At 55.2% G+C, this 11,022-nt stretch overlaps 1 protein-coding gene across 1 annotated transcript; it reads left to right on the forward strand.

Annotated features, from left to right (window-relative positions):
- The first annotated feature begins 95 nt into the window (after positions 1-95).
- Positions 96-7,808, forward strand: LOC131499675 (cytochrome c oxidase subunit 4 isoform 1, mitochondrial). Its single transcript, XM_058707822.1, has 5 exons — positions 96-235; positions 1,361-1,434; positions 5,840-6,007; positions 6,553-6,684; positions 7,532-7,808. Exons 2-5 carry the CDS (start codon positions 1,362-1,364, stop codon positions 7,666-7,668), a joined length of 510 nt encoding a protein of 169 aa, XP_058563805.1. The 5' UTR covers positions 96-235; position 1,361; the 3' UTR covers positions 7,669-7,808.
- The last annotated feature ends 3,214 nt before the right edge of the window (positions 7,809-11,022 follow it).

The raw sequence follows: 11,022 nt of genomic DNA on the forward strand, positions 1-11,022 counted from the left end.
AGCCTCTCGACGCCGCCGTAAAGCAGCCTCTCGACGCCGCCGTAAAGCGGCCCGACCGGCCCTTTTACGACGCTGGCGGCGCTGCCCTCCTTCCGCTCGGGTGACCTCCGGCGCGGCCGGGTCCTCCTCGATCCCGTGGTGCTCCGCGCGCGCCCTCGTTCCTCTCTTCCGGTAGCGGGCAGCCCGGACATAGAGGGCGGTCGCGGCGGTCGCGGCGGGCAGCGTCGGGCGGCAGGTGAGCGGGCGGAGGATGGCGGGCGGCCCTCGCCGCGGGGCCGGGGAGGGCCAGGGGCCGGCAGCCAGCGGACGAGCGTGCCCGCGACCCGGCGGCCCGGCGCCAGCAGGGAGCGGCGACTGGGCCTCGGAGGCCTGTGACATTGAGGCCGGCCGGCGGGGTTTCGGGGCTCGGGGGCCGCCGGCTCGCGGCCTGTGTGCCGCCCCGCGGCATCCCGCCTGGCTGCACCTGCGCCGCCCCGGCCGTGGTCTGGTTTCGGGTTCTGACCTTGGAGCGCCCGCTGGCCGAGGGCGGGGCCAGGGGTCGGCGGCTCTGCAGCCTAGGCCCGCAGCCCTCCAGCTACGACTGCGCGACCGCACCGGTTTAACGGGGCTCGGGGAGAGCCGCCCCGCGTCCGCCCACGCGCGGGCCAGGCCCCGGGAGAGAAGACGCAGGGTGCGAGCCAGTTCAGCCCTGACGTCATGCTTATGTTTACTGTGCGTTTTCTCAATGCGTTCGGCGTCCCTTTGGTCGCCAGCAGTCCCCTGCTGAAGTCCCCGTTTGGAAGGAAGGGGAGGTAGGAGAGATGGGCCCGAAGCCGGAAGGTCCCCGGGTGGGAGCTGGGTCATCCAGGTCATCGTCCGCGGACACTGGCAGTGGACCAGGCCGTATTTGCAGCCTTTCTGCCTGATGTCTTCTTCCTATTTTAGGCACATGCTAGGTTTTTAACCAAATGCTCAGTTGCATGCAGTGCATGCCGGTACCTTTGAGTTGTTTACCCTTTTCGTCCAGACAGTGGAGCCCGTCATGGTAGCTCAGCGCTTTAGGGTTTAGTCTCCTCACTAAAATTTCTTCTTGTTTTTTTTTTAACAAAGCCAGTTTTCTGCTAATTTCCTGTATATATATATTTCCTGAGTATATATTACGGCGTTTGGCCTATTATGAAGCCCCGTAAAAACGTGTCGATTGTTAAGAAAAATCTCATCCTCGGGTATTTTGTGAATTTAGAGTCGGTAACGAAGAAACAGTGGGTCATAGATGTTGGGGGATAAAAAACCAAAGTTGCATCGACTTCCCAAATGCACTGGAATCCCCGATGGGTGTTTGCCCTTATTCATAGAGAAGGTGTGCATTTTTCTCTTTCAGAATGTTGGCTACCAGAGTGTTTAGCCTAATTGGCAAGCGAGCAATTTCCACCTCTGTGTGTGTACGGGCGCATGGTAAGTGTAACTTCTTTTAAATGGGCTGAGCTGATTTCATCCTGTTCCCACTGTGTGTGAGCTCCTGTGCCGGAGTTTCAAACACAGATGGTCTAAGGTGGCTCAGATCCTGATTCTGCTGTTGTGGGACTTCAGGGGGGGGTATCAATATTTTAACAGGGCTTACCTCTAGATTATAGAGCATTTATGAATCATGTTGAATACTAGTCTGGAGTTTTGCTTACACTGATATTTCCTCCCTTTTCCTTCCCTTCCCATTTTTTTCAGGTTCAAGTTCCACCCCTTTCGAGAGATCTCCACCATACACGACTTTAATGATTTCCTCTCTCCCCCTAAAAAAGTCCCAACTATTTATCTCAAATACCACTTGCATTGTTGGGGCAATGGAAGGGAAGGAGCTTGGACTTCTAGCCTGAGCAGAATTCAATCTCATTTTTGTCTTGGATGAGCTACTTACATGTAGGAATCTCTTCTCACCTGAAATATATGTAAAGAGTTTAGTTCAGTGCCCAGCAGCACATGGCAAGTTTAGTTTTGCATTTATCAAGCATCTTTGGGCCTTTCCCCAGGATGTTTGCAGTCTGGAGAGGGACAGATATGTGAAGACAGTGTTTGAATAAGTGATGTGCCCTGAGGAGAAACACTTACCCCGGCCTGGGGTTCAGGAGAGGTTTTTGGAGGGGCGGCTTCTCTGTGCTGAAGGAATAGCAGGTTAACCTTATATTCTAAAGGAGAATGGCATCCGAGACCGAGAGAAAGCCAGCGAAAGGACAAAATGCAAATTGCCATGGCAGGTTGTGTTAGGGAGGGGTCAAGTTCAAGGCTTGAGTAGTGATAACTTGGAGAGCAAGGCTTATGAATCCAGGGGCTCAATAACCAGTAACTGCTACTGCCTCAACTGCTTTTATGTGTGAATTTTTCCTTGAAATTGTGTCCTCGAATTGGTGATCCTGTCTGTTGTCTTCACATTTTTCTCCATTCCTTATATTGTCCAGGATAACACAAATCATCTAGTGAGAGTATCGTTGAAATGTTTGTTATTTAAATGGGGATATAATAAAGTCAAGTTTGTTGTTTAATTAGTAGGTGTGGAATGAAACACTCCTTCATTGTAGGAAGCCAAGGGTATCTGGGTGGCTCAGTCAGGTAAGCATGTGACTCTTGATTACAGCTCAGGTCAAGATCTCATGGTCGTGGGGGTGAGCCCTGCGTTGGGCTCTGCACTGACAGCGAGGAGTCTGCTTGGGATTCTCTTCTCCCTCTCTCTCTTGAAATAAACGTTTTTATTTTTTATTTTATTTTTTTATTTTTTTAATTTTTTTTTTTTTTAACATTTATTTATTTTTGAGACAGAGACAGAGCATGAACAGGGGAGGGTCAGAGAGAGGGAGACACAGAATCCAAAACAGGCTCCAGGCTCTGAGCTGTCAGCACAGAGCCCGACGCGGGGCTCGAACTCACGGACCGCGAGATCGTGACCTGAGCCGAAGTCGGCCGCCCAACCGACTGAGCCACCCAGGTGCCCTGAAATAAACATTTTTAAAAAGCCTAACAAGTCACTTATGACAGATTAGATTTTGTTTCTGTTTTGGCTTTGCTTATATATTTTTTTAGCTTTGTTTAATTCGTTTGAGGTGCAGTTTACAGAAAGTACAATTTATCTTTTGTAAGCGTAATGTTCTGTGGATTTTGATAAGCTCACACAGCTGTGTAACAGCGATGCCAGTCAGGACTACGACATTTGCATCACCCCCGAAAGTTCCTTCACGTCCCCTTGGTCACTCTGGCCTTTCATAAGAGGCCAGCTTCCTTCTCTTTACAGTGGCATTAGCCAAAACTTATTCTTAGTTAAATTAGTCCCTTTTTGAAATCCTCCGGTGGCTTCTCGTGTCTGGGGTAAGATCTGCGCTAGGCCTCTCTGATGTTATCAAAGCATACGCAAAAAGGAAATGACAGACCCAAGGCAGCTCTCCCGGGTGCTCAGGGTCCCCGTCCCCAGGGGTGTGACCCATTCCTGGTGTGTGGCAGGCTGTGGCTTCTGCCTCGGAGCTCCAGAGTTGTTATTTTAGAATAGCCTTTCCTCACCGCCCTTTGTGAAGATGCTGCCTGGCCTACATCGTCCTGCTTTGTCTGCTTGGAGGGCTGACATACTGGGGTTTCTGTGTGTCGTCTCTTTGCTTCCAGAATGCAAACTTTTTTGAGGCTGAGAACCTGCCTTTCTTCATTGCTGTGTTTTTGGTACACGGTACGCAGGTAGAGAAAACTGCGGTCCATTGAATAGGTCTTGTCCTTTTTTTTTTTTTTTAGGTTTATTTTTGAGGACAGAAGGAACACGTGCGTGCATGAGCAGGGGAGGGGTGGGGGGGGGGAGGGGGGAGACCCAGAGCCCCACGTGGGACTTGAACTCATGAACCGTGAGGTCGTGACCTGAGCCGAATCAAGTGTCAGACCCTTAACTGACTGAGCCCCCCCGGGTGCCCCTGGCCTTCCGTTTTTAGCTTTCACGCGTGGTGCCTGAATACACGGACTGGTTTTCCCCCTAAGATAGTAGTGCTTTGAAGTGCCACTGGCAGCCGCCTCTGTGTCTGGGTGCTTGTGCTGTGACACGTGTGATCGAGGGGGCCGCTCCTGGTTCCCCAGATTTCCTCAGCAGAGGCTCAGGGAAAGACCCACCCAGCTGAGGACAGCAGTTGACGAGCCCCTCGCTCAGATGCAAAGTCTCTTTTCGTCTCCCTCTTAAAGGAATGCTTGGTGTGCTAATCTTTGTGGGGTGTGGGGGACCAGGCCCAAAGTGCTGAGAACCCTTGCAGCCCCGAGACCACACGTTGGCCGTTCTTGTTCTAGAAAGTGCAGTTTTATGCTGAGAGTGTTCCAAGGTTGCGAGCATTCGCATTTTGATAACTTTACTGAGAGGTGATTGACACGACAGACACGGACCCATTGAAAACGCCCTTCAGTGGTTTTGAGTTGAGTTCCTGAGCTGTGCCATAACCACCGGTCAGTTGTGGAATGTCCTCGTTACCCCAGTTTACATCTGTTTTTAGTGATTAATGGGAGCTGAGTGCTGGTATACATTTGTTTCTTTTAGGCCACTCATTTTTTTAGAACCGTGGAAAGTAATTCCAGTCCTTTCCACCTTCAGGTTTTTGGAATCGGGCTGGGTATATGTAAGTCACTTCCGCTCCAGAGATAAGCATCTAGAGAAATTGTGCTTTGCTTGAGGTGCAGCGATGGGTCACTGTTGTTAACGTGACCTGGGAGCGTGTGCTCATGGCGACTCCGCTAACGGAAGCGAAGCATTTTTGCAAGACCTCACTCCTCCAGACCAGTTTGGATCACAGCGTTTTCTTGCAAGCATAGGATGGAATTGAAAAAACAGCTTTCAGCAGTGGGAAAGCCCTAAATACAAATGAAGATACTCCTTTGTTTTCTGGTTTCTGAGCTGTTTCTCTTGAGCCACACACAGATGCGTGCTTGCTTTAAGGCACTAAGATTTCTATCTCTTGGAGCAGAAATCCCCATTTTGTCCTCTCTCCACTGATAACAACTTGGGTTTGCTCTGCCGGGAGTTTTGTGTGTTCAGTTACGTGGACGTGTAAGTACACCAGCAGTTTATCTTAAAAAAAAAAAAAAAAAAAGTCCCGGGATCTTCTGTGACTTGCTGAGGACGCGACTGTTTGCTCGTTCTCTTGACTGCCGTCCCTTGCTTCCTGCTCTACGTGCGCCCCGATTCCTTTCCTCTGTTGTACCTTTTCTTTCTCCTGAGCCCCTGTGCCGTGACCTGGGACCCACGGGTTTGTCCGCTTCTGGCCTGTGAGCACCCACGGGCAGCCGCCTCTGTTCGCTGCTCTCAGCTGGAGCCGCGTGTAACAGGTGCTCAGCCAACATTTCTGAACCTGTGAACGAATGACACCTTTGACACACCTGTGGGGGTAGTTGCGTCCCTCCTCTGTTGGGCGCAGGTTGTTTGTTTCTGGGACAGTAAACAGCGCCCTGTGTCTTGTTTCTGACCTTCGGATGCTTGTTTCTTTTACGAGTTTTCTGTCGATTTTGCTCTCCCTCCTTAGTTTGAGTCTCCTGCAGAAGGGCCTTCGCGTAGGCCAGCAGGGCGTCCCGAGAGCCCCGCGTGCCCTCTGCGTGGTGCTGGTACGCGTGACCCTGCCGTCCCCGGTGGCAGTTGGCCTGGCAGGGGCGTGTCGGCTGCGAGAAGGGCCGCGCTCAGCCGGCCCCACACCCTCGCCCCGCCGTCTGGGCCTGCTTCCCCCGACGGTCCGTCGGCCGTGTGACACTGTGACCTCAGTCCCTGGGACGACCGAGGTCTTCAGGGTGCACACGCCTGTCCTCGTGTGGGTTGGTCGCTCGGAACCCGTGTGAATTTTCAAACACTCGTCGCTGTGTTTTGTAGGAAGCGTCGTGAAGAGTGAAGATTACGCTCTCCCGAGTTATGTGGACCGGCGTGACTACCCCCTGCCCGACGTGGCTCACGTCAAGAACCTCTCTGCCAGCCAGAAGGCCTTGAAAGAGAAAGAGAAGGCCCCCTGGAGCAGCCTCTCCATCGATGAAAAAGTTGAATGTGGGTCTTGAAGCAGAAGTGTTGGCAGACCGTGTGAGAGAGAATGTCTGCCGGGGTCTGGGCTGTGAGCTTGGGGGCGCCGCCCGGAGACCAGCACGGGGCGTGTCCCGGGGGCTTGTTCCGGGGTCCCGGCTCTGTGGGCTGGCCGCACCTCTGCCCCGGGTCCCTGGGGCTCCGGTCCCCCAGGAGGAGGGTGCGGACACGGCTTCTTGGCGGCCCTGCCGGGTGGGTGGTGTCCACTCTAACTTACTGACAGAAGATCAGAGGCCGAAAGTCCCCGTCAGGTGGCGGGGGGTGGGGGTGAAACTCTGGGGACTCAGTGGATCCTGCACCGTAACCCGAGGAGGAAGAATTCACTGGTTCTGTGGGGTTTTCGTGCTCAAAGCAGACTAGGTGCGTTCCGTCCCCTCCGCCACCCCTCGTACCCGTGCGGGAGAGCACGTGCGTGTGCGCTGTGCCCCTCGGCCGCGTCGCGGGCCCCGCGGAGGAGGGGCTGCTGGCACGGCCTCCCCTCACCCGCACCGACGGCTGTGCTCTCTCCCCAGTGTACCGCATGAAGTTCAACGAGAGCTTCGCGGAAATGAACAGGAGCACGAACGAGTGGAAGACGGTTGTGGGCGCTGCCCTGTTCTTCATCGGCTTCACCGCTCTCCTCCTGATCTGGGAGAAGCACTATGGTGAGTGGGGGTGGCGGGGGCCGGGGGTCTCGGGTCGCAGCCACGCAGGCCCGGATCGGGTCGGCTCCGCGCCGTCTTCCGGCGCCCGGGAGTGGGCCGTGGGCGCCGGTGCGCGAGGCGGGCGCCTCCGCTCTGGGGTCCGGCTCACGTTCACCGAAGCGGTGTAAGCCACCTTCTGACTTCTTCGCGGCGGGCCGTGCTCAGTAGCGAAGGACTTCCTGCTCTGTATGGCACACCGCCTTTCTGTGGCGCTTTATTACGTTACTGGAGGACGGCGTCGGGAAGGCTCGGTCAAGGAAAAGGGCGTTGTTTCTTATCGAAGGGCTGTTTCGACTGAATAGGGACCGTGTCTCCATAAGCAGAATTCTGGGTCGTTAGACCTCACAGGGTCTGCACAGAGGCCGTTGGAGTTGTCTGCTCGTTCCGTGCTACCTCTCCCGGGTTCTTTGTGTCCGGGCAGAATGGCTTTTTCCCGGTCCAGACGGCTGTGATCGTGTACCTTTGGTCTGACCGTGGACGTGTTCCTCAGGACTCACAAGTCACTCGTGGTTTCTTTGTGCTCAGCGCTGGTCTGTAGGCCCCCTCGTCTACGTCTTACGGAGCAGACATTGTGCTCTCAGCTCGTGTTTCATTGATAACCTTTCGTCAACAGAGAATAGTTGGGAAATATCAAGAGTTGTCAGTGCCCAGAATTCAAAACCCGGGTGTGGGTGTGGGTGCCGAGCGGCAGACGACTTTGCTAGCCTGGCGGCCAGTGTGTTGGGGGAAGGCCTGACCCGTGTAACGCGTGGGCTTAGAAACAACCCGTCAGGACGACGTTGTCTCATGAAATTGTTTTGGGCTTTAGTGTATGGCCCCATCCCGCACACCTTCGAGGAGGAGTGGGTGGCTAAGCAGACCAAGAGGATGCTGGACATGAAGGTCAGCCCCATCCAGGGCTTCTCAGCCAAGTGGGACTACGACAAGAACGAGTGGAAGAAGTAGGAGCCGCCACTCCGCCCACCCGAGCCTCGCCTCGCCTCGCCTCTCCTCGCCTCGTTCCGCCACCTCCGTGCAGCTCAGCGCGTCTCCCGGAAACTGTCATGTTGCAGTACCGATGCTAATAAACGAGCAGTTTACGTGAACCCTGCCGTGGTCGCTTCTTTGGTGACTGTAAGCGCCAGTGCCCGTTGTTTGAAACGGTTTGTCCCAAGTGTCTGCTGCAGACATATCTCGGGTATAGACGAAATAGCAAGAGTAAGTCGTTCAAGGGGACGTCCTAGAAAAACGAGAAACGTAGGGTCTTTGTACGCGGGGTGTTTGGGTTTTCGACTAGAAATTTTTATGAGCGTGAAATCCCATCGCGGAAGCTGGGCCAGCAGAAGCCCCCATGGCTGTTTTCCTTCTGGGACCGCCCTCCCGCCTTGACATTGTCAGTGCAGGTTGGAGGAAGGGCGGGCTGAGCTCTGTCAGTGATGGACGTGGTTCCCTGGCCGCTCTCAGCCTTTGAGTTTAGAAAGCGACGTCAGAGTCCGTGCCAGGGAACTGCCATCATCCCAGCCCCGGCAGGCCCCCTCTGGGCTCGCATCCCGCTGTCCTGCTCTCCCGCCTGCCCTGCCCGCCAGCTCCCCTCGCTGATCCCTGGAGGCCCTGCCGAAACAGCAGAACAGATCCTAGAACGTTCCGTGCGAGGAGCCGTGCAGAGGGCTGGCACAGGGGGGTCTCCCAGCAGCCTCGGTGGGGAGTGTGCGGAGAGTGGGAGGCGGCCTTTGAGAAGCGCAGCCGTAACTGGGAGGGGAAGTTGGCCTGGGGCTCGATCAGAGGCTGCCACAGGTGGTTAGAAGGCTTGAACTAAGTAGCTGAAGATTGAGCAGGTTATGTAAAACCCCTGATGGTAGAATCGTCCTGATGGTTTAGGAATGCCCTCGCTCCCTTGTTTTGCAGGGCCCACTGACTTCCCCGGGAGGCCCTCCCCGCCTTGGGGGGAGGGATGCTGGGATCTGCAGGGGATGGGAGTCTGGCTGTGAGGGCCAGTGTGAGGCCAGTATAGCCTCCGGATGGCGTCACCTACAAAGCTCGGGCCTCCTGCTAGATGGTGCCATTTTCAGCTCCTTCCCAGGGTGGGCTCCTGCATGGGCCCGAGGTGCCCGACGTGGCCCAGGGTTACTCCTGACTCATTACCTGGCCCTTCTGACCCTTAAATGACCCATTGATTGAGAACCTACCCGGGCCAGGCACTTCAAGGCCACTGTCCCTCCACAGAACAACCCCGAGAGGAAGGGGCCTTTACCCCGGGTTAGACGATGGAGCTAAACGGGGCTAGAAGTAGAGGGCTCTGCCTGAGGGAACTCGAGAGAGTCCTGGAGACGGTGTTCGAAGGTCCTTCTGACCCCCGGAGTCTTATGCCGGAAAGCTCCAGACAAAGTCTCCTTGCGCCTGGGGACTTTCTCTGGGGTAACCAGGCTTTCTTGGCCTGCCCTTACCGTGTTGGAACCTGCTCTCTTGAACTTGCTAAGAGGGTTCTAGTTGTACGTCAGTGTCAGTTTCCAAAATGTGACCCTGGAGTCCCCTCGTCTGTGTCCTTGCCCCTGTCCTGCCACCGTAGTGGCAGTTCAGGAGGGAGCAGCGTTCGTGCCCGGTTCAGTCTGTCGTCCCTACGCCAGAGGGCCACCTGACCTTTGGTCTCTCATCTGCATGCTGTGGGGTGTAACAGACCCGACCCTTGGGGCCCTTATCCTTGCAGGGCTCGTAGGAACACCGAGGACGAGTAAAACGATAGGCAGAATGGGAAGCTTCAATGATGCTCCTCGGGGATGATGGAGACAGGGTTGGGGCGGGCGTGGGAACAAGTTGAGGTTGGTTGGGGGAGGGCTCCCTGAGGATGTAACTTGTCAAGGACCAGCCGAGAAGAGCATCACAAGTCGTCTTGGGGTGGGGGTGCTGGTGGCAGGTGGAAACGGTTCCAGACAAAGGCCCTGGGAGGACAGAGCCGAAGGCCCACCAACCGGGCCGACGTGCCGTGCGGGGGCGGGGAGGAAGGAAGCTGGGGCAGGGCGCTGGGAACACCAGGGAGGCCGGGGGGTCCCTGCACCCCTAGGAGTGCGGCTCCCGACAGACCCAGGCTTGGTCTCCATGTGGAGCCATCTGCAGAGCTCCCCCCCCCCCCCCCCCGCCCCCCGGCAGCTCCTCATCTTTTGCCGGGAGAGTTCCCGGCTATTGAAATGCACCTTGTCCCTTTTTCCTATTATTTTTGCCTCTCACTCGTGTTCACCTTGTTACCAGCCGGCAGCTTTCCACCCTGCACAACTTAAAAAAAAATCATTCTGGAGGCGCCTGGGTGGCTCAGCCGGTAGAGCGTCGGACTTGTGATTTTGCCTGAGGTCATGATCCCGGAGTCGTGGGATCGAGCCTTGCGTTGGGCTTTGTGTTGAGTGTGGAGCCTGCTTGACATTCTGTCTCTCTCTTTGCCCCCTCCTCTGCTCTCCCTCTCTCTCTAAAAATATAAATAAATAAATAAGTAAATAAATAAATAAAAGTTATTCCCTGCAAAGGCGCAGTCAACAGCAGACTTCTGAAACACAATCCTAGAAGGCAGAAGGCAGTGGAACGATAATTTCCTCTCGAATGACAGAATCCGTGAAACTGTTAGAACGAGCAGAGAAAGCAGGATCTTCCTAGGTGAAGATCAGCTTTTATTACGGACTGGTCTCTGGAGAAGTGCTGCAGGGCACGGTCGGGAAGAAGGGGATTGAACTCCGAGGGAAGGAGTGGGCTGCGAGAAGGAAGGGCAGAGGAACCGGGAGCCGTGAAGGCAGGTGCGCCCCCGCGCCGGTGAGGGCAGCGGTGAACTCGACGATGACAGTTGTGGGGGTGAGTGGCTAGCACCGTGGGGAAGGGATTCTAGGAGGATGGAGCCTGCAGTGACCTCCTTCTTGAGTGTCTGTGAACCCCCACATAAAAACAGTAACTAGAGAAGCCAGAATCCGTACTGACGGTATCAGAAAATGAGGCAAGGAGGTATTACTCCTACGGAACACCCCTTCGCAACGATGGAGAGTGGAAGGCGGAAGCTAGGGAATATCGACTACGGCTCCGTGACCGGTCCACTTTTTGTCTGTTCCTGCGTCCTGTCTGCTTCCTGTGGCCTGTCTGCTTCCTATAACCTGTCTGCTTCCCAACAGCTTGCGGTCTGCTTCTTTGTCCCCCTTGTGTGTTACCGGCCGAGCTGCTTCAAAACTCAGTAGTGGTGGCTCCTTCCATCACGGCAGTTGAGTCTGGTCTCGGTCTTTCTCACGCAGGATTAGCCTAGCAGAGTTCTTCGAGAAGGCCTGGTACAGGGGGAGAGCAGCGCGCAGCCGG

Source organism: Neofelis nebulosa, chromosome 17, assembly GCF_028018385.1.
Source record: "Neofelis nebulosa isolate mNeoNeb1 chromosome 17, mNeoNeb1.pri, whole genome shotgun sequence".
NCBI classification, from domain to species: Eukaryota; Metazoa; Chordata; class Mammalia; order Carnivora; family Felidae; genus Neofelis; species Neofelis nebulosa.

Coding starts and splice junctions, on each gene's coding strand:
- LOC131499675 (XM_058707822.1), top strand. CDS start 1,362: ATGTTGGCTACCAGAGTGTTTAGCCTAATTGGCAAGCGAGCAATTTCC. Junction 1,435..5,839: donor TGTGTGTGTACGGGCGCATG/GTAAGTGTAACT, acceptor TGTGTTTTGTAG/GAAGCGTCGTGAAGAGTGAA. Junction 6,008..6,552: donor CATCGATGAAAAAGTTGAAT/GTGGGTCTTGAA, acceptor CTCTCTCCCCAG/TGTACCGCATGAAGTTCAAC.